This window comes from Sus scrofa, chromosome 13 (assembly GCF_000003025.6).
Source record: "Sus scrofa isolate TJ Tabasco breed Duroc chromosome 13, Sscrofa11.1, whole genome shotgun sequence".
Classification (NCBI taxonomy): domain Eukaryota; kingdom Metazoa; phylum Chordata; class Mammalia; order Artiodactyla; family Suidae; genus Sus; species Sus scrofa.
The window spans coordinates 29,991,250-30,013,885 of record NC_010455.5 but is presented as its reverse complement, the minus strand read 5'-3'; the positions used below and the strand labels follow the sequence as shown (position 1 = coordinate 30,013,885).

Here is a 22,636-nt window from a genome sequence, read left to right as displayed (position 1 = left end):
TCCGACCTATACCACAGCTCATGGCAATGAAGGATCCTTAACCCACTGAGTAAGGCCAGGGATTGAACCCGAGTACTCATGGATACTAGTCAGATTCGTTTCCACTGAGCCATGATGGGAATTTATCTTTCTTTTTATGGCTGCACCTATGGCATATGGAAATTCCTGGACTGGAGTGGAATCAGAGCTGCAGCTGTTGGCCTACGCCACAGCCACAGCAATGTGGGATATGAGCAGCATCTGTGACCAATGCCACAGCTTGCAGCAATGCTGGATCCTTAACCCACTGAGCTAGACTAGGGCTCCAAGCTGCATCCTCACAGACACCATGTTGGGTACTTAACCCACTGAGTCACAATGGGAACTCCGTATGCCAATTTTCAATTTTATACATCTAGCCTAGAATCATCTCCTGATCTCAAAACCTTGGAGATACTGTGGGTTCAGTTCCAGGCCACTGCATTAAGGTAACTGTCACAATAAAGCAAGTCATATGAATTTTTTGGTTTCCCAGTGCATGTAAAAGTTTTATTTAGACTAAACTGTAGCGTAGTAAGTGCACAATAGCATTATGTCTAAAAAAAGTACATACCTTAATTAAAAACACATTATCACTGCTATCATCTGAGCCTTTAGTAAGTTGTAATCTTTTTGCAATTGTAACAACAAAGATCACTGATCACAGAGCATTGTAATAAAAAGTTTGAAATATTGTGAAAATTACCAAAACTGTGACAAAGTGACACAAAGTGAGCAAATGCTGTTGGAAAAATGGCACAGATAGATTTGCTACATGCAGGGTTGCCACAAATTATCAATTTGTAAAAAGGGCAGTATCTGCAAGAGCAATAAAGCCAAGTGCAATAAAACAAGTTATCCCTGTACAACCAGCTGCTAACTTGGCTACTCCAACTGAATGTCTATTAAGATATCTACAAGTCATGTTTAAAACTAAATGCTCAATTGCCCCCAGACATGCTCCACCCACAGCCTCCTTTATTTCAGTTCTATTGCTCAGACTAAAATCCTTAGTTTTGTACTTCACTCCTTTCTTTTACACCTCACATCAAATCTGTCAAGAAATTTTGTGGACTTTACCTTTGTACTACATTAAAAATCTGATCACATCTCACCCCTTCTACTGCCCTTCCCCTGCTCTAAGCCACTATCATTTCTGGATATTGCAATGGCTTGTTTTCCGGGAAAACAGTCTGGTTAAATCCTTTTGAAATCTGTTAAATTGTACTATGCCTCTTCAATTTTTAATGGCTCCTGTTTCAGGGTGAAACTCAAATCCTTAAAATATCTCACAAGGCCCTAAAGGATCTTGCTTCCTGTGACTGCTTGCACACCAGTGTCAAAAAGGGTATCCTTTCTCCACTAAATTGCCTTTTACGTATTTGCTAAAAATCAGCTGTCCAGAGTTCCAGACAACTGAGGCTCAGCGTGTTAAGAATCCGACTAGTATCCATGAGGATGCAGGTTCGATTCCTGGTCTTGCTCAGTAGGTTAAGGATCTGGTGTGGCCATAAGCCCCTGCATAGGCCACAGGTCACAGATGTAGCTCAGAGCCAGCATTGCTATGGCTGTGGCATAGGTCAGCAGCTGCAGCTCTGACTCAACCCCTAGCTTGGGAACTTCCATATGCTATGGGTATGGCCCTAAAAAAAAAAAAAAAAAAAAAAAAAATTCAGTTGTCTATACATGTGTGGGTTTGTTTTGGGACTGTATTCTCTTCCTCTGATATATGTACCTATTTTTATGTAAAACCCAAACTGGTTTTTTTTTGTTTGTTTTTTTGTTTGGTTTTTTTTTTGTTTTTTTGGCTGCACCTATAGCATGCAGAAGTTCCCAGGCCAGGGATCAAACCCACACCACAGCAGTGACCTTGTGACAAGTGACCAATGCTGGATCCTTAAACTGCTGAGCCACCAGGGATCTCCAGAACCAAACTGCTTTGACTTAACTGTTTTGATCACTGTAGCTTTATAACAGCCGTTATGATTAGATGGTATTAGTCTTCCAAATTTGTTCTTTTTCAGAGTTGTTTTGTTCTTTTTCAGAGTTGTTGTTAAATTCTTATTTTAAATTTAGTTTAAATTCTTAAATTCTTGGGTTTTCTTTGAATTTCTATGTTAATTTTAGAATCAACCAATGTTTTCAAAGAAGCTTGCTGGAATTTTGATTAGTATTGCAGCTAATCTGTAGATAAATTTGGGGAGAGAATCGAAACCTTAACAATATTGAGCCTTTCAATGATAAAGAAGGTATCTCTCTCCATGTATAAGGTCTTTTTCTTAGCAGTATTTTGTAGTTTTCAGTGTACAAATATTTCATATCCTTTGTAAATTTATCCCCAGGTTGTTCATATTTTTATATTATGCAACGATACTGTTTTCTTTTGGCTGCACCCATAGCATGCAGAAGTTCCCAGGCCAGGGATTGAACCTGTGCCACAGCAGTCGCAAGGCTGGATCCTTAACTGCTAGGCCACTGGAGAACTCCTGTGCTTTCTTTTTAAACTTTTATTTATTCATTTTTTCTTTTTTGCCCATACCACAGCACGTGGAGTTCCTGGGCCAGGGATCAGATTGGATTAGACGGTATTAGCCTCAAACTAAGCCTCAACCCACGGTGCTGGGCCAGGGATTGAACCCATGTCCCAGCACTCCCAGACGCTGCTGATCCTGTTATGCCACAGTGGAAGCTCCTCTTCTTTTTTTTTTTTTTTTTTAATTTTTTTTTTTTTGTCTTTTGTTGTTGTTGCTATTTCTTGGGCCGCTCCCGCGGCATATGGAGGTTCCCAGGCTAGGGGTCGAATCGGAGCTGTAGCCACCGGCCTACGCCAGAGCCACAGCAATGCGGGATCCGAGCCGCGTCTGCAACCTACACCACAGCTCACGGCAACGCCGGACTGTTAACCCACTGAGCAAGGGCAGGGACCGAACCCGCAACCTCATGGTTCCTAGTCGGATTCGTTAACCACTGCGCCATGACGGGAACTCCTCTTCTTTAATTTTTATTCATTTTTTTAGGGCTGTACCCATGGCATATGGAAGTTCCCAGGCTAGGGGATGAGTCAGAGTTGCAGCTGTTGGTCTACACCACTGCCACAGCCAGACTAGATCCAAGCCGCATGTGTGACCTACAGCACAGCTCATGGCAACACCAGATCCTTAACCCACTGAGGGAGGCCAGGGATCGAACCTCCATCCTCATGGATACCAGTTGGGTTTGTAACCATTGAGACAGTTGAATTCTTAGTTTTTAAATTTTTAGTTAAATTCTTATTTTAAGAATTTAGTTTAAATTCTTAAATTCTTAGGTTTTCTGAGCTTTCTGTAGGATAACTCATTACTGAAGGATAATTTCATCGTATGCAGAATTTGGAATTTATGGTCCTTTTCTTTTTTTAGGACTGCACCACAGCATATAAAAGTTCCCAGGATAGGGGTCCAATCAGAGCTGAAGCTGCGAGCCTACGCCCCTGCCACGGCAATGCAGGATCTGAGCTGTTTCTGCGACCTAGACCTACACCACAGCTCATGGCAATACCAGATCCCCGACCCACTGAGAAAGGGCAAGGATCAAACCTGCATCTTCATGGATACTAGTCAGATTCATTTCTGGTGTGCCACAGTGGGAACTCCAAGGGCCCTTTTCTTTCAGCCATTGCAAAATGTTGGGCCACTTCCTTCTGACCACCATGGTTTTGATGAGAAATCTGATGCCATTCAAATAATGTTCTCTGTAGGTGTTATTTCTCCCTTATTAATTTCAAGATTTTCTTCTTTGTTTTTAGTTTGCAGAAGTTGAAGTATGAACTACCTTGGTTTAGATTTCACCAGATCCTTGTTTGGGATATATTTAACCTCTTGAATCTGTAGGTTTATTATTCTGACAAATTTGGAAAATTCAGCCATCATTTCTTGTTGAGTATTTTTTAGCTCTACTATCTTTTATCTTCTGAGACGCTGTTACACAAATGCAGACCTTCTGTTATAGTTTCAGAGGTCTCTGAGGAAATAGTTCATTTTTGTTTTCAGCTGTTTTCTCTTCATGGTTCAGACTGGGTAGTCTTTTTTTTTTTTTTTTTTTGTCTTTAAGTTCACTGGTTCTTTTATCTTCTCCATTCTGCTGTTGAGCTCATCCATTGAGTCCATAATTTCCATCTTCTTGATATCTTATATTTTTTCTATTTCTTTCAAGTGTGTTCATAATTGCTTGAAGCATTTTTTTGACAGTTGCTTTAAAATCTTTGTCAGGGAGTTCCCATCGTGGCTCAGCAGTTAATGAACCCAACTAGGATCCATGAGGATGTGGGTTTGATCACTGGCTTCACTCAGTGGGTTAAGGATCCAGCATTGCTGTGAGCTGTAACATAGGTTGAAGACGTGGCTTATATCCTGCGTGGCTATGGCTGTGATATAGGACGGGGGCTGTTGCTCTGATTGGACCCCTAGCCTGGGAAACTCCATATGCCATGGGTGTGGTCCTAGAGAAAATAAAAAATAAAATCTTTGACAGTTATATATGACTTATCTTGGTTGGAGCATCTTTTTAAATTGTATTTTGCCATTCAGTTTGAAATTTTCCTGTTTCTTGGTATGATGATTTTAAAATTGTATCCTGGAAATTTAGAGCATTATGACACTCTGCATCTTATGTAAAACCCTGTATTTGAGAAAGACCTCTCTGAAACTAGGCCACCATGGAATGGGGTGCCACCTCCTTACTGTCAGGTGGGGGTGAAATTTCAGGTTTCCCATTTTGCCTTGACACCCCAGAGGTGAGTGTGCCCTGTTCCTATCGGATGGAAGTGCAGAATCCTGGCCTCCCACTGTACCTGACGATTGATAATACAAAAATAAATTTGAAAAGTAGCTGAGAGAAGGAAGCAGTATTGCTTCTGAATTTCTTTGTTCATTCACTTAAAACCTTCTTCTTACAGCTTCTATGAGGCCACACTCTGTTTGTTATTAACTTCACCTTTGTCCCTTTGCTGGCTTATCGTTCTTTATGACCTGTAAACACTAAGTTCTCAAATGCTCAGTTCTGAGCACTGTCCTTTTATCTGCTCCCCCCCCCCCAGGAAATCTCATGCAGTTCTATAGCTTTAAATATCACCTGTAGGAGTTCCCTTGTGGCATAGTGGGTTAAGGATCCATCATTGTCCCTGAAATGGCTCATGTTTGATCCCTGGCCTGGGGACTTCCACATGCCATGAGTGCAGCCAAAAAAAGAAAAAGAAAATCACTTGTATACTGAGGACTCCAAAATTTATATTTCCTTATGAGCATTCCTATAAATTGAGTAGTATTTTGAACTACTCATTTTGTTACCTCCATTTGAATGTTTATCAGCACTCTCTGACTTAACATGTTCAAATCAAAATTACTAACCTCACAACCCCTAACCTATTTCTCCCAGTCTCAAGTCTCTACCAGTCATCCGGCTGTTGAAGTGAAAAAAATTGAGTTCATCTTTGATTCTTTCTCTCACATCCTACATCTAAAACATCAGCAATATTAACAGACTACTGTGTATTTTTCTGCACCTTTCTCATTACTTGGATATACTTATACAAGCACTTTCCTTTATAAGCCTATCATGGTTTAACAGAAATTGACTCTGAATACTTTTTTCAATTGGCATCCCTATAAGTCAGTAGATACATACTGAGCTCTACTTTTTTTCTCATCATTTCTTAGTGGAGCTCTAAATACATACAAACATCTGCAGACTGATATATATTTACTGGGGTGTGATGGTAGTAATTTTTCCTTATTTTTTTATCTCACTTTCTCTTTCAACTCCCAACTCAAGATAACTTGACTAAATGACATATATCTGCTCTTAACTTTCATCATCCTCATCAAATCAAATATATATATATCTGAACATCTTGCTTTTCCCATTCAACAAAGCCCAAAACCTCATGAAAACTCCTCCAGAACATCTAGTATTGTGACGTTTCATTCTTTCTAATGAAAATACAATATTCTTTGGTATGGATATTCTAAATTGCATTCATTCATTCCTTATGAGCATTCGCTTTATTCTCTTTATCTCCCCCAACACAAATAATGACATAATTAATATCTTTGTACATTTATGTACAGATGCTTTTATTTCTATGAAGTAGAATTTCAGAAGTGGAATTTGCTGGGTCAAAGGATGCACACACACAAAGTTTTTTTTTTTTTTGCTTTTTAGGGCCACACCCATGGCACATGGAGTTTCCCAGGCTAGAGGTCAAATTAGAGCTACAGCTGCCAGCCTATGCCACAGCCACAGCAATGCAGGATCCAAGCTGCATCTGTGGCCTACACCACAGCTCACAGCAATGCCAGATCCTTAACCCACTGAGCGAGGCCAGGGATCAAATGCGCAACCTCCTGGTTCCTAGTAAGATTTGTTTCTACTGTGTCATGACAGGAACTCCCACACGAAGTTTTTATTAAATAAATACATAGAATACCAAACCCCAGCTTTCATTCCTGAAACAAACTCAACCTTGTCATGATTTTTGCCTTTTTAACAAATTGTCAGATTTGCTTTAATATTTTGTTTAGAGTTATTGCATCTTTTTCCCCCTTTTTATATTTTTTTCTTTCTTTCTTTCCTTTTTTTTTTTTTTTTTGTCTTTTTGCCTTTTCTAGGGCTGCTCCCATGGCATATGGAGGTTCCCAGGCTAGGGGTTTAATCGGAGCTGTAGCTGCCGGCCTACACCACAGCCACAGCAACACCAGATCCGAGCTGCAACCTACACCACAGCTCATGGCAATGCCGGATCCTTAGCCCACTGAGCGAGGCCCGGGATTGAACCTGCAACCTCATGGTTCCTAGTCAGATTCGTTAACCACTGAGCCATGATGGGAACTCTGACATTTTTATATTCTTTCTTTAGGGTGGCATCTGTGGCATGTGGAAGTTCCCAGGCTAGGGGTTATAATTGGAGCTACAGCTGCTGGCCTACACCACAGCCACAGCAATCTGAGATCTGAGCCACATCTGCAACCTACACTGCAACTTGTGGCAATGCCAGATCCCTAACCTGCTGAGTGGGGCCAGTATGGACACCAGTCAGGTTCGTTACTGCTGAACCACAATGGGAACTCTTTTTTTTTAAACAGCCTCACCTGTGGCATATAGAAGTCCCCAGGCTAGTGGTCAAATTGGAGCTGCAGCTGCTGGCCTACTCCACAGCCATAGCAAACAATACCAGATCTGAGCTGCATCTGTGACTTACACGACAGCTTGTGGCAATGCTAGAGCCTTAACCTACTGAGCCACAATGGAACTCCTAGAATTATTGCATTTCTTTGTTTGTCTGGATCTATATATCCATCTGTCTATGCACCCTTCTTCCCCTACCCCCCCCCCCTTTTTGCTGCACTCATAGCATATGGAGTGCATGCACCACAGCAGTGACAAGGCTGGATTTCTAACTTGCTGAGCCACCAGGGAACTCCTTCTTCCCTTCTTTTTTGAAGGAAAATTGACTACTAATTTATTTTTTAATGGTTCTGGGACCAAATAGGTTTTCTATTCCTCATTGAGTCAGTTTTGCTACTTTGTATCATCTTAGAAAGTTGTCTAAGGTGTACTGTTTTCAAATTTGTTGGCACCAAATTGTTCATTTTTTGGTTAATTTTACAATCCCTGCAATTTCCATAGTTTTGTCCCTTTTCTCATTTTTTGTGTATTTTTCCCAATTTGCCAGAAATTGGTCAACAGTCTTTTTAGAAGAAGCAATTCCTTTCATTTGTTTGTTTTGTTTTGTTTTTGTTTGTTTGTTTTGTCTTTTTGCTATTTCTAGGGCCGCTCCCTCGGCATGTGGAGGTTCCCAGGCTAGGGGTCTAATCGGAGCTGTAGCCACCGGCCTACGCCAGAGCCACAGCAACGCGGATCCGAGCCGCGTCTGCAACCTACACCACAGCTCGGGGCAACGCCGGATCGTTAAACCACTGAGCAAGGGCAGGGATCGAACCCGCAACCTCATGGTTCCTAGTTGGATTCATTAACCACTGCACCACGACGGGAACTCCAGAAGAAGCAATTCCTAGCTTTGTGCATCTTCTCCATTGTACACATTTTATTTCATTAATTTCGTACTTTTAACTTTATTATTTCTTTAGTTCTACTTTAGTTCTTAAGTTTGATATGTAATCTTTTTCCCCCTGTAACATAAGCATTTAAACTTTCCTTTATTGGAGTTCCTGTTCTGGTGCAGCAGAAACGAATCCAACTAGTATCCATGAGGATGTGGGTTTAACCTCTGGCCTTGCTCATTGGGTTAAGGATCCAGTGTTGCCATGAGCTGTGGTGTAGGTTGCAGATGTGGCTCGGACCAGGCATTGCTGTGGTTGTGGTGTAAGCCAGCAACTGTAGCTCTGACTCACCCCCCAGCCTGGGAGCTTCCATATGCCAAAGGCATGGCCCTAAAAGGCCAAAAAAAAAAAAAAAAAAAGAAAGAAAAAAAAGAAAAGAAAAATTTCCTCTATTTCATTTTTCTTTAGTTCCAATTATTTTGTGATTTCAATTATGACTTTTTTGACCAATGAGTTATTTACAAGTATCCCTTTTAAACTTCAAAATCTCCCCCCTGCCAACCCCCAGATAGTAATTTCTAAATTAATAGCATGGGAGTTCCCGTCGTGACGCAGTGGTTAACGAATCCGACTAGGAACCATGAGGTTGTGGGTTCGGTCCCTGCCCTTGCTCAGTGGGTTGACGATCCGGCGTTGCTGTGGGCTGTGGTGTATGTTGCAGACTCGGCTCGGATCCAGCGTTGCTTTGGCTCTGGCGTAGGCCAGTGGCTACAGCTCCGTTTGGACCCCTAGCCTGGGAACCTCCATATGCCGCTGGAGCGGCCCAGAAATAGCAAAAAATATATATATATATATAAATAAATAAATAAAAAATAAAATAAAATAAACAAATAAATTAATAGCATGGTGGTCAGAGAATAAGGCCTATATATTATCAATAATTTGAAATTTGTTGAGAATTGCTACTTGGTCAGTTTTCACAAACATTCCACATGTGAATTAGAAGGGTGTGAATGCACTAATTGCATAGTGTAACACTAAATGTGTCTGATTATTTAATCTTAATTATGGGTTGCTCACATCTTCTGATTCTTGTCTGTAAGGTCTATCCATTATTTTGAGGTGAGCTGAAATCTCCACTACTGTGATAAATTTAAATTTATCCATTTTTTTCTTGTAATTCTGTCAAATTTTGCTTTTTATATTTTAAGGATTTGTAATTAGTTGCATACACATTTAGAATGCCAACATGCTAGGGCCCTGAACTTACCATCATTAATTTAGCAACCCTTATTTTTATTTTGTCTGATGTTAACATAGCTCTACCTATGTTATTATTAGCCGGACATCTCTTTCTATCCTTTTATATTTTTCTGTGTTCTTGGTTTTAAGAATGTCTCAAAAATAGAGGGAATTCCCATTGTGGTGCAGTGGAAACAAATCTGACTAGTATCCAAAAGGATGCGGGTTCGATCCCTGGCCTCACTCAGTGGGTCCAGGATTCAGCATTGCAGTGAGCTATGGTGTAGATCATAGATGTAGCTCGGGTCCTGCATTGTTGTGGCTGTGGTGTAGGACAGCGGCTGTAGCTCTGATTGGACTCTTAGTCTGGGAACTCCCATATGCCACAGATGCAGCCCTAAAAAAAAAAAAAAAAAAAAGAATATGTTGGCCCTCTCCTGTGCACAGTGGGTCAGTGGGCTGAGGATCTGACATTGTTACTGCAGCGGTTTGAGCTGCTGCTGTGGCATGGTTTCAGTCCCTGGCTTGAACTTCTACATGCTGCTGGTGTGGCCTAAAAAAAGAATATGGTCGGATTTTATTTTCTTGTCCATTTTATTATTACTAACTGGAGAGTTTATTCCATTTACTGTAATTACTGAAATATTTGCATGATTTTTTGCCATATTACTGTGATTTCTATGTTTCCCTATTTTTTCCATCTTCATATCTTCCTTTTTAAGAAAAATTCTATTTTCTCCCTCTATTAATTTGTAAATGATATACTCTTTTAGTAGTTATCTTAAATATTTTAACTTGTATACTTAGAAGAGTAAAGCTTAAAGTTAGTCAGTATTTTTACCCTCTTCCCAAACAATACAAGGACCTGGGAAAACTTCAAATCCAATCATCACACTACCCATCCCACTACCAAATTATGACTTTGTTATCCAGGATGTTAGTTCTAGCTTGCTTTACCTTATTAACCAAACAAATTATTATTATTATTATTACTTCCTATGGTAAATTTTTTCTAAAGTTAAAACTTATTTACCAATTTCTTTGCTCATCATTCTTATATGAAGGATTACGTTCTGTTGGTGGCAAACTCCATATTTTCTGTCTGAAAAAGGCTTGAATCAGATAACCAAGTTCAAATTCTGGCTCAACTAATTCTTAGTCATGTTACTTAAGCTCTGGGATTTTTGGTTTATTCATTTATAAAACTGATATAATTTTGAACAGTTTGATCCTTTTGGGAGGGAAGATGCAATAAGAAGTTCAGGATATGAGTTGTCTTGAAGGTGCCAAGATCTAAAACAGGACAAAAACAAACACACACTATAGTCACTTCCCTGAGTGCTTGATAATCTTGCAGGGAAGATAAGATTAACACATACTGAAAAAAAAAAATTACCTAATAACAACATTCCCGTATACTTGAGGTTTAAAGTATGTGGTTCTTCTTTTTTTCATTTTCTCTTTTGGCTGACCCATGGCATATGGAGTTCCTGGGCCAGGGATCCCAGTTGATCTACACTAAAGGTGTGGCAACTTTGGATCCTTAACCCACTGTGCCAGGCTGTGGATCGAGCCTGCGTCCCAGCACTGCAAAGATGACTACACTGATCCTGTTGCGACACAGTGGAACTCCAATATGCGGTTCTTTTTAAGTCAGTACTTTCAAGCTCAAGGATGGTTGGCTTGTAGGAGCTTATGATGAAGCCAATGTAAAAACTTTAAGAGCTTCTAAAAGAACTTTTTTTCTTTTTTGTCTTTTTTTTTTTTTTAAACAGCCACTCCTGTGGCATATGGCCCAGGCTAGGGATTGAATTGGAGCTGCAGCTGCCAGCCTACACCACAGCCACAACAACACAGGATCCTCGTCTTCAACCTACACCACAGCTCGCGGCAACACTGGATCCTTAATCCACTGAGTGTGGCCAGGGATCCAACCTGTGTCCTCATGGATACTAGTTGGATTTGTTACCACTGAGCCAAATGGGAACTCCTAAAAGAAAAAAAATTTAAAAAGGTTTCCAAAAAAGCAGCAAAGCAATTACTCATTAAACATTTGGCACGGAGTTCCCATTGTGGTGCAGCTGAATGAATCTGACTAGGAACCATGAGGTTGCAGGTTTGATCCCTGGCCTCGCTCAGTGGATTAAGGATCCAGTGTTGCTGGGAGCTGTGGTGTAGGTCGCAGATGTGGATCCTGCATTGCTGTGGCTGTAGTGTAGGCCCACAGCTGTAGCTCTGATTGGACCCCCAGCCTGAAAACCTCCATATGCCACGGGTGTGGCCCTAAAAAGCAAAATAAAAATAAAAATGAAAAACACCTGGGGAGTTCCCGTTGTGGCGCAGTGGTTAACGAATCCGATTAGGAACCATGAGGTTGCGGGTTTGATCCCTGGCCTTGCATAGTGGGTTAAGGATCCGGCATTGCTCTGAGCTGGAATGTAGGTCGCAGACGTGGATCAGATCCCACGTTGCTGTGGCTCTGGCGTCGGCTGGTGGCTACAGCTCCAATTAGACCCTTAGCCTGGGAACCTCCATATGCCGTGGGACCGGCCCTAGAAAAGGCAAAAATAAATAAATAAATAATAAAAAATAAAAAACACTTGGCACATACTAGATCAAATGTTATAAAATAAGCAAGACAGATAATAACGCTTCTCTGCCTACATGAACTTAAAAGATTTGGGAAGAGAGACCTATGCAATCAGAGTTAGTTAACAAAGTAGTATAGAACAGAAAAGACAACCACAAAGTAGTATATATACAGGAAAGTTCTGGCTTGATACAAATATAATGTGTGTAATAGGGCTCACTGTGGGTTGTGTATTGTTTTTACATTCTTGTTAACCTGTGTTGAGATGCGCAGACTAAACATGAATAAAAGTCAATTGTAATTACATTTTCTGCCCCCCAAAGAAGGTATTCCAGGGCCAAAGTGTGTGATAGATTTGTGTGGAAGAGTTAAAATAACTATTCTAAATGCTGTTGCCTTTCTTTGATGTATTGATTAAATCTAAAATAACTTTCAATTCTGTTGAGCCCGATGTATCTATATAAATTTATAAGGTAGCTAATTTGTTTTTATGGCTACACTGCAGCACATGGAACTTCCTGGACCAGGGAATCCAAGCCACATCTACATCCTATGCCTCAGCTGCAGCAATGGCAGATCCTTTAACCCAATGCACCAGGCTAAGGACTGGACACTCACCTGTGCAGTCAGATTATGAGCCCACTGCACCACAGTAGGAACTCCTAAGGTAGCTAATTTTATTTTGGTGGTCGTTTGTTTTTTATCTTTTTAGGGTCATACCAAGGCATACAAAGATTCCCAGGCTAGGGGTCAAATTGGAGCTGTAGCCGCTGGCATACACCACAGCCACAGCAACGCCAGATCCAAGCCGTGTCTGTGACCTCCACCACAGCTCATGGCAACATTGGATCCTTAACCCTCTGAGAGAGGCGAGGGATCGAACCTGTGTCCCCATGGATGCTAGTCAGATTCGTTTCCGCTGAGCCATGATGGGAACTCCGGTAGCTAATTTTTTATTGTATAGCTATTAGTTTACATGTACTAGGTACTGTATCAGACATTATTTATTCCATTTCATGGCCCCCAAATGCTGAGGTATTGGTTATATGTATTTATATATTTATATAAATTATATATATTTCTATCTTATAGTAAATACATATTTAAACCACTTGATCCAAGTCTTTCATTTGTAGAGTAATAAAACCATCTTTCTAACTTTATATATATGTATAATTATTTTACATATGTTATATATATATACAGTATATATATATATCTCTAGCCTGGGAATTTCCACGTGCCTTTGGGTACAGCAAAAAAATACCCCCCCCAAAACCAAAAAAACCTGTATGCAACAGCTTATAGAAACACACATCATATTTTTATTCTAATGCTAAGATGTGCCCATTTGTAGTCATGATTTTATGTTTAATATGCAGTTACAGTAACAGAAAGTTTTGGTTTCCTAGAGACCAAATCAAGAAAAATACATTTTTGGAATATGTAACACAATTCTCTATTAAAAAGAACACTGGATTTGAAAAGAACTGATGATAGGATCATTAACAGCAGGGAACAGATTGAAAATATTTAAATAATCAAGGAAATTGATTATGTATCTCTAAAACTGTTATGACCTTCATAAACCTTGTATCGCCCAGCCTCAACTTTCAAACATTTGATCTTGATATAATCCAGCCTTTTTTATATCATTCATGTGTACTTCCAAAATTCCTTCCTGATATTAAATTAAATCTTTCATACATCAGCAGACCATTATTAACCACAGGCTATGGACCTTAAGAATGGGCCTAATTCTATCAATGTGAGGGTGTTAGTGGGAGCACATGGGTAGAGATATGGTTTTCCACACTGCCGTGCTCACACTGTCCCGCTCACGCTGCCCACATCAGCTTTGTTGCCACTGTCAACCTTGCCCCTCCCGGCGAAGCCAGCAACTTTGAGGAGTTGTAGGGCTGAAGGCCTGGGGCTTACATGTCCTTCCGAAGTTGGCATCTCTTGACACAGTTTTCTGATAATACTCAGGTGACAGAAGGATTTGGTGAGGAAATATGGGATGGGAAGAGGCAAGGGTAAGTAGGAAAGGGCAGCTTACCCACTCAGCTCCAGCTGTAGGGTCAAGGGGAAACAATCTTTTCTCTTTCTCCTAGAGCCTTAGCCAGGTTCTCATTTGAAGCAGCAGAGCTTTGGCTTGGGCACACCTCTCATTGTCTTGATTTAATTGCTTTTGTGTTGTATTAGTCCTAAGAACTGTCTTGTCAACATATTACCTCAAAAATGTTTACAGGCATTCCTGCTGTAGTCTTTGGAGCCTGGGATGCAGGTTCGATCCCCAGTGCTGCCACAGCTGCAGAGTAGGTCGCAACTGTGGCTCGGATCCCAGGAATGCCATATGCGCAGGGTGGCAAAAAAATAATAAAAAATGTTGTGTTTACAAATAGTAGTTTTGGAGAGTATGCTCAAGCAATTAGTGTTCTCCCCTCCACCTCAATTATATTTTTTCTTTTCCCATCCAGGTGCTGGGAGCATAACTGTGAGCAATGTCTGATCTTTGGCTTTCTGTCTCCCCAATGGCAACAGATGCTCAGCCAACTTTGTTTCAGGGTCAATACAGGCAACCCTAGGGTCCCTGGGGATGGGGGTGCTCTGGGCCTACAGGAGCAGTAATGGCAGGAACAATTATGAAGGTTTTTATGGTTTTAGCACACTAAGAACAGAATACCTCTTATGTTTCTTTTTAAGACTTTTGACATTTTTTCCTTCAAACTTATCTGCAGAAGATTTTACATAAGAAAGTAGGAGACAGTCAATATCTAGAAACTATAGGCTAAAGACTAAGTTACCCCACAGTTTTGATCAAAAGGCTAGGCCCCAGTATGTGTTCCGAGGATGCATTCTCTTTTTGCTTTTTTTTTTTTGGTCTCTTTTTAGGGGTTCAGGCGCAGCATATGGAGGCTCCCAGGCTACGGGTCGAATCAGAGCTGTAGCCACAGGCCTACACCACAGCCACAGGAATGCCAGATCTGAGCTGAGTCTAAGACCTACCCCACCGCTCATAGCAATGCCGGATCCTTTACCCACTGAGCAAGGCCAGGGATTGAACCTGTGTCTTCATGAATACTAGTTAGATTTGTTTCTGCTGAGCCACGATGGGAACTCCACTTCTTTGAATTTAAAATGTGTGTACAAAGAGCTCTTGGTATGATAGCAGATGAGGGTATCTAATAGTATTCAACCTCCCAACAGTCTTGCCTATAAAACTAGATTCATTTATGTTTGGGGCTTAGTATTTCCCACTGACCTCCATGGTTCAGCACCCTTACTGCATTAGGTTTTAACTAGACTAATGCTATATTAAGAACAGGTATTACAGAGACCACCTGCAACTTCTGCAAGAGACCTATTCAGTCTCTTATTTAGGAAACAGGAAACCTGTAACTGATTGCTTTTTTCTCATTAACCTCAGTTTAGGTCCCTATCACCTCATACACTATTTTAGCCACCTCTACCTATAATTTCCCTTTTCTGTCTGAACAGTGTCAAGTAGCTCCCAATGGCCTTTGTGGCATCTAAGGCACAGGGCTCCAATCTATTCTTTCAAAGTCTGAGAGATAAGACTCAATGAGAGGCGTTGTGCAAGCATTTTTATACATTTTATTTTTTTTATTTTTTTTTTTCTTTTTTTGGCTGCCATGTGGCATGTGGAGTTCCCGGGCCAGGGATCTGATCCAAATCACAGCTGCAACCCAAGCTGCAGCTGTGACAACACCAGATCCTTAATCCACTAAGCAAGGCCAAGGATTGAACCTGCATCCTCATGAATACTAGTTGGGTTCTTAACCTGCTGAGCCACAATGGGAATTCCTGTTTCATACATTTTAGTTTAATAATCACAACACTCTGTGCAGTGTTGTGCAGTGGAAAATATCTCTTTTTATTGATGAAGCACTGGAAAAGTAACCATGCCTAATGTCACATAGCTAGAAAGTGGCAGGGCTGGCATACAATGCCAGGTAGAACCAGCTCTTAATCCCTGTACTATAATGGCTGAATAAGTTCTGACATTTATTGAATATTTAAAGCTTTACAAATATTATCTCATTGGATCCTCACAATAGTGAGGTCGTGTCCACAATAATTTTCTCATCTTACAGTGAGAAAAAGCAGAGAAATTAGGTAATATTCATGGTTCATAAAGAAGTAGCCATGGGAGACTTGAACCAAGGGAATCAGATGGGCTCTGGACCTGGATGCCATGCCTAAAAACCAGAAAAAAAAAGCCCAATTAATTCCCAAGTGAGAAACAATGATGACAAAGTACTAATAGACTCTGACAGCATATATATATATGTGTGTGTGTGTGTATACACACACACACCTATACACATAGAATGTAAAAAAGAGCCAGTAAAGGACGTCTAGTGTCATATACTTTCAGGCTGTTAAAACGTAATACCATAGATTGGGTCTACAAACAAGAGAAATTTATTTCTCACAGTTCTGGAGGCTGACGGTCAGAGATCAGGGTGCCAACATGGCTGAGTTCTGGTAAGGGCCTTCTTTTGGGCTTCAGACTGCTCAATGGGCTTTCATAAGGGCACTAATTCCATTCACTCGAAGGCGCCACTCTCATGAAGTACTCAACTCCCAAATGCCCCACCTTCTAATACCATTATCTTGGGGGACAGAATTTCATAAATGAATTTGTGGGGTGGAATACACATTCCGTCCATAACACTCGATCCAATTGTTTGCTGGTAAAATCCGATTCAAAATTACAGTGGGGAAAAAAAAAACTACAAAAAAATTGATGAACTCCCAATTTCGAAATGATCAATTGCCATAAACTCTTCAACGTCCTGAGAGTTTAGCTAATGGCTTTATGCATTCTTCTCTCTGCTTCCAAAAATACTTAGTCTCACCGCGTCATTTTTGCAAGAATGTGATTAATAGTCTTTTCTTAAAGGACATTTCCTCTAAGGTCTTAAGAACCACGCAGAAGCGCTGCTCCAATGTTGAGGCGGGGGCAGAATACAGCTTCAGGTGAGGGGGTAGCTGACTGGACATTGCCGGGAGATGGGCGGTGGGGGCCCAGCCTGCCCAGAGCTGGCGGACTGGCGGAAGGGGCGTCCCCAGGGCTCGGCTTTTAAGGGCGAATCACCGGCACAGCACCGTTTCCATACTGGCTGAGGGGTGAGATGAAGAGGCAAGGAGGAGGAGAAACAGAAATACAGGAGAGAGGGGCCAGAGGCTCAGGAGAAGCGGCGACCGCCTTACCTCAGAGCCCGCAGGCCTGGGGGAGGGGCCCTCGGCGCCGCTGCGGACTCTGGCGCTCCCGAAGGGCTGGTTTTCAAGGGCGGTGGGGCAGGAAGGTTGGTGTCCCGCGGGGCTCGGGATGTTCCTCCGACGTCGCGCGTAGACAACCCCGGGACGCACCGGGTCACGCCTCAGCACCCTGCCGCCTCAGCGGGCCCGAGGGAGGGGTCGCGACGCTGCGGCTCTCTGTCCGGGGCGGGCCAACAGTTCTAGGGCCTGAGGCTTATTGTTCCGGGAAGTCGTAGGCAAAGTCGGGCTGGGTCTTCAGGCTGCGCCCAGCCTCTCCCACCCTTCCCGCCCCTCCCGTCCCGATCTGAGGTCAACCCACAGCTGCCAGCGCGACGACTGGCGGCGGAAGCGCGGCGAGTGCGTGTCTCTTTAAGGGGCCGGGCCTGTGCGGCTGAGGGGCGGGCGGGGTACGCGTCGCTCACGGTGTGAGAGTGTGGGGGAGAAAGCGGCGGGCGGGCGCCGGAGGGAGGGAGGGAGCAAGCGAGCAAGCGACGCGGGCCGCCCCTGCCGCCGCCGCCGCGGTCGGACCTGCGGCCTCCTCCCCTCCCCTCCCTCGCGTCGCCCTGCCGCGGGGAGGGGGCTCGCGTCGCCGCCTCCAGTAGCTCCTGATGAAGCAGCTGCCGCCGCAGCCGCCTCCGAAGATGGGGGATTTCTACGACCCCGAGCACCCGACCCCTGAGTAAGTATCAGCTCCGTGGCCTCCTCCTGCCCTCTGCCGCCTTTACCCGAGCGGGGGGCGGCGCGTCCTGACGGCTGTTGGCGCAGAGAGTAACGGGTGCGCGGTGGACTCGCGCGGGCGGCGTGGGGAGCAGGCCCGCGCCGCAGCCACAGTCCCCTCGTCCGGGCCGCCGCGGGTTGGCGGTTGGGCCCGGCGTTGGCGCCGCTGCTCGCGTCGCAGCGGCAGTTGGGCCGGGCCGGGCCGGTGGGGGAGGGGCGGCGCGGCCTCAGCTGCCGCCGCGTCTGTACCGACCCGGCTGGCCCAAGCCTTGGCGGTCTCCTTCGGCTCCTCGCGGTGCGTTGGGGCCGCGTTGTAGAGCAAGGAGCCGAGTCCGCGGAGCAGCCGGTGCCAGACTCGGCGAGAGGGCACTGGCGAGGGTAGGCCGCGAATCCCCGGGCTCGGGTGGAAGCCTGGCCCGTCGCCTGGCCTCCCGGCGACGGCGGCTCTGACCGGAAGGGCCTAGCGCGCGTCGCCTGGCCCAGGGCGGCCGAGGGACTCGCGCTGCGCTCTCGGTTTTGATTTTTTTTTTTCCCTCTTGGAACTCGTTCCAGGCCTGGTGGTGCTCCCGGCTTCATATTCTGCACCTTTGGCACTTTGATTTTGTAATGGCGAGGTTTGAGTGGCCCCGCTGTTGAGGTGACACTGGGTTTGTTTTTCCGCTCGAAAATGAAAGCCTCTGGAGGGGCATACATTCTCTACTAGATTATGAGATTTGCACACTTTCGGACACTTTACTTCCTTGGTAGCAGAAACCTCTTACTCTAAATGGATGACTTTCTACGCCTTGTGAATAATTTGGTAAAAACCAGGAATCATTTGAGGGTTTTCTAAGCAGTGTTCCAGAAGACCGAAAAATCGTTTTGCCCAATAGTCTATTTTCAACCTAGGACATTTTTACATTTCTGTTGAAGGCTCTGCTACTGTATCTGTTATCTCAAGAGAGCTTCCACTCCTTCTGATCCTGGATTCACTTGTTTCTCAACGTCCTCACAAAACTATCGTTTTAAAAAGCTATACTTAACCTCCATTTGCTGGTGTTGGTTGAAGTCTGGACCTAAGAATATACAACTCATTTCAAACTTAGCTGTTGATAGGGTTTTCAGATGCGGCTGTCACTTCTAAGACCAGAATGATTCCAAGAGATTTGCTCTTTTGACACATTTTGCCTTAGTTCTGCTATGGCTCTTTTTTGGAACCCTTTGCCAAATCTTTTCATCTTGGTCCAGAAATGTCTGGGTCTTACTTGATAGTTCTTAGGTTCACTTTTCCACTCAGAAGGATTCTGTTGGGGTGTAGGTGGTTATACCTGAACAAAAAGAGGAATAATGATTCTGCCTTTCTAAAACAAAACCCAGCTCTTATTTGCAATAGTAAATTGTCTCAACATGTTATATCCTTTCATGAGTTCTTGCCTATAGTCTAACCTTACCTTAAATAGATTGTTTGGATTTACTGTGCAATCATCAGTTCAGTTACAAAGCTCATGTATATAGTTTTTGGTTCGAGAACTGGAAAACCTCAAAAAAAAAAAATTCTGTGTAATGATCCAATAAATGCTCATTGAGCATTTATCCTGTGCAAAATAACACTCTAGCCCCTGAAGGCGCTAAGTGCCTGCTTTCAGTTCCTTTTTCCAGGTTATTTGTTGAAGTCCAGAAGCTTTAAGGACCACATGCTTAAACTTCTTGAGGGAAAACATAATTTTTCATACTGTGTGGGAAAGTGGACTCAGAAGTACATCTTCAGTGGACCAGAGTGTGGGGAGGAATGAAGAATGTTTTATGGGCGTTCCTGTTATGGCTCAGTGGTTAAAAAACTTGACTAGCATCCATGAGGATGCGGGTTCGATCCCTGGCATCGCTCAGTGGGTTAAGGATCCGGCATTGCCATGAATTGTGTAGGTCCCAGACGTGGCTCGGATCCGGCATTGCTGTGGCTGTGGCTGTAGTCTGGTGGCTACAGCTCCATTTGGACCCCTAGCCTGGAACCTCCATATGCCTTGGGTGTAGCCCTAAAAAGACCAAAAAAAAAAAAAAAAAAAAAGACAAAATTTTTTTGTGTGTGAACCCACATGGAGTATGTAAAGAAGACGTTTTTTGTCATAATACTGTAGAAAGTGGAAGTGGTCTTGGTAGGCATCATGAACAGTATCACCAGTTTCGTTGATGTAGGAATTGAAGCCTAGGTATGTGAAATGTTAACAAACATTAAAAAGTAGTATGTGTAAGCTAGTTTGAGTTTGCACCACTGGAGAGAGAAAAGTGGTATAGTATAGGGTTAAAGAACTTGAATTTCAGAGTCAGGGAGACCTGGACTTGAATGCTAGTTGAACCTTGAGCAAGTGATTTCATCTCTCCAAGTTTTGGGTTTTCTCGTCTTTGAGGTAGGTGTCGTAATGGAAGCAACTTCACAGGGCCTTTGGGAGAATAATGTATGAAAAGCACTTCGCACAGAGTGCGCGTATCTTTCTACCTCGGGTCATGGGGGAAAGCTTAAGACATAGTTTTTTTTTTTTTTTGGTCTTTTTGGGGCTGCACCTGCGGCATATGGAGGTTCCCAGGCTAGGGGTCTAATCGGAGCTATAGCCCAGTGGTTAAAAAACCTGACTAGCATCCATGAGGATGCGGGTTCCATCCCTGGCATCGCTCAGTGGGTTAAGCCACAGCACTTAAGCCACAGCAGTGTGGGATCTGAGCCGCGTCTGCAACCTACATCACAGTCACGTCAGCACTGGATCCTTGACCCGCTGATTGATGCCAGGGATTGAACCGGCAACCTCACGGTTCCTAGTTGGATTTGTTTCTGCCGTGCCATGATGGGAACTCCAAGACATAGCATTTTAAGTCAAACATGAGAAGGTTAGGTGGGCTTGAGAGATGGTGCTGTGGCTAAGGGGAAGGAATGACTAAGTGCCCTTTTTATTGTTTTATTTTTGTGCTTTTTAGGGCCACACCTGTGGCATATGGAAGTTCCCAGGCTAGGGGTTGAATCGGAGCTGTAGCTGCGCGACCTATGCCACAGCAACGAGGGATCCAAGCCACATCTGCGACCTACACTGCAGCTCACCGCAATGCCAGATCCCCAGCCCACCGAGCAAGGCCAGGGATTGAATCTGCATCCTGATGGATACTATTGGATTCGTTTCCACTGTGCCACAATGGCAACTCCCAAGTGCTCTTTTTTTTTTTTTTTTTTTTTTTTTGGTGTGTCTATTTGCCTTTTCTGGGGCCGCTCCTGTGGCATATGGAGGTTCCCAGGCTAGGGGTCTAATCGGAGCTGTAGCTGCTGGCCTACACCACAGCCACAGCAATGCCAGATCCAAGCCGCATCTGCAACCTACACCACAGCTTACGACAACGACGGATCCTAAACCCACTGAGCAAGGCCAGGGATCAAAACTGCAACCTGTGGTTCCTAGTCGGATTCGTTAACCACTGAGCCATGACGGGAACTCCCCAAGTGCTCTTTTTTAGACTTGAGTTAGAAATGTTTCTCAGACATGAAGAAATAAGGCATGAAACTTAAATTCAGTTGATTGAAGTAACAGTGGAACCTGATGTTCTTTTCTGTTTTCTACCCACTATTTAATGAGACACAGCTGTAAACCTTTTTTCTGTGGTAGATAGAATTGTGTTTCAGGTGAAAATGGGTGTAATCATCTGAGTATCAGTGCATTAGGTGTCTGCTGTTGGGCAGGCCCAGGGCCAGGTGTTAAGGACACTGCAGATTATATCCAGAGTCTTCAAAGAATTCTTCTAATGAGAGACACAGGCAAGTACTTTACAGTGATAGAAATGCTATTTTTTGAACATTTGCATGTTTATTTTATGCCAAACATAGGCACACTAGGAATAAGGTGTATAAAACAAACAGTTTTGCCCTTGTGGTCACTCTTCCTAGTGAGGAATGATAAGCAATAAATAGAGTGTTCAAAGGTCATTGCTTGGGAAAATGGAGCAGGACAAGGGGTATACAGAATTTCTGGGGTAGATGTTGAAGTTTAAAATGAAGTGGACCAGATGAGCCTTTTTGAGAATGGTGTTTGGGCAAAGACTTCAAAAGGAAGTTAGCCTTGTTAATATCTGGGGAGAAAGCCTTCCAATTAGAGGGAATAGTTAGTTCCAAGGTGCTGAGGCAGACCAAATGATGTTCTGCTCAGTGTGCCTGGAAAGAGCAAGAAAGTAATAGTAAATTATGTTTGGGTAGGGTACAGATTTCACAGGGCTTTGTAGAGGCTTTATAAGTATTTTGCCTGGAGTTTTCAACCAAGGAGTGACATGGTCTGCTTTTAGCTTCGGAAGGATCACTCAATTTGCAGGGGGAAACAGCAGTAGCAAGAGGCAGGGAGACTTAAAATTGTAAAGAAGTTAGAAGTCTAAGAGTTGCTAGTGACTTGTACCAAGGTGGTAACAGAAGATAGTGAGAAATGGTTGAATTCTGGATATATTTTGAAGATAAAACCAGTATGATTTGTTGATAGATCAGATGTGGCACGTGAAAGAGAAGCCAAGGATAATTCCAATGGTTTTAGTGGGGGTACTAAGGAAGATAAGATTGGCATCAACTAAGGGATGACAAAAGAGCAAATTTGGGGAATAGATAAGGAGTTCAGTTTTAGACGTGGTAAGTTTGAGGTGCCTATTAGACATTTGGGTTGAATTGGTATCCAAGTCCGGAATTTAGAGGAAAGGTCTGAACTAGAGATAAGTTAGCCATCAACTTAGTTAGTATTCAAAGCCATGA

The 22,636-nt window shown here is 43.2% G+C and overlaps 1 protein-coding gene and 1 long non-coding RNA gene across 2 annotated transcripts in view; one reads left to right on the top strand and one right to left on the bottom strand.

Moving 5' to 3' along the window:
* LOC110256227 lies at positions 13,189-17,854 on the bottom strand. The gene is made up of 2 exons (XR_002337517.1): positions 17,128-17,854; positions 13,189-16,109 (listed from the first exon to the last, which is right to left on the bottom strand). It is a non-coding gene; the product is annotated as an uncharacterized LOC110256227 (long non-coding RNA).
* The window catches only part of SETD2 (SET domain containing 2), a 111,578-nt gene continuing 106,542 nt past the window's right edge, over positions 17,601-22,636 (top strand). The window contains 1 exon segment of the mRNA XM_021068704.1: positions 17,601-17,854. Within this exon segment, the coding sequence (XP_020924363.1) occupies positions 17,784-17,854 (71 nt within the window). The 5' untranslated portion in view covers positions 17,601-17,783.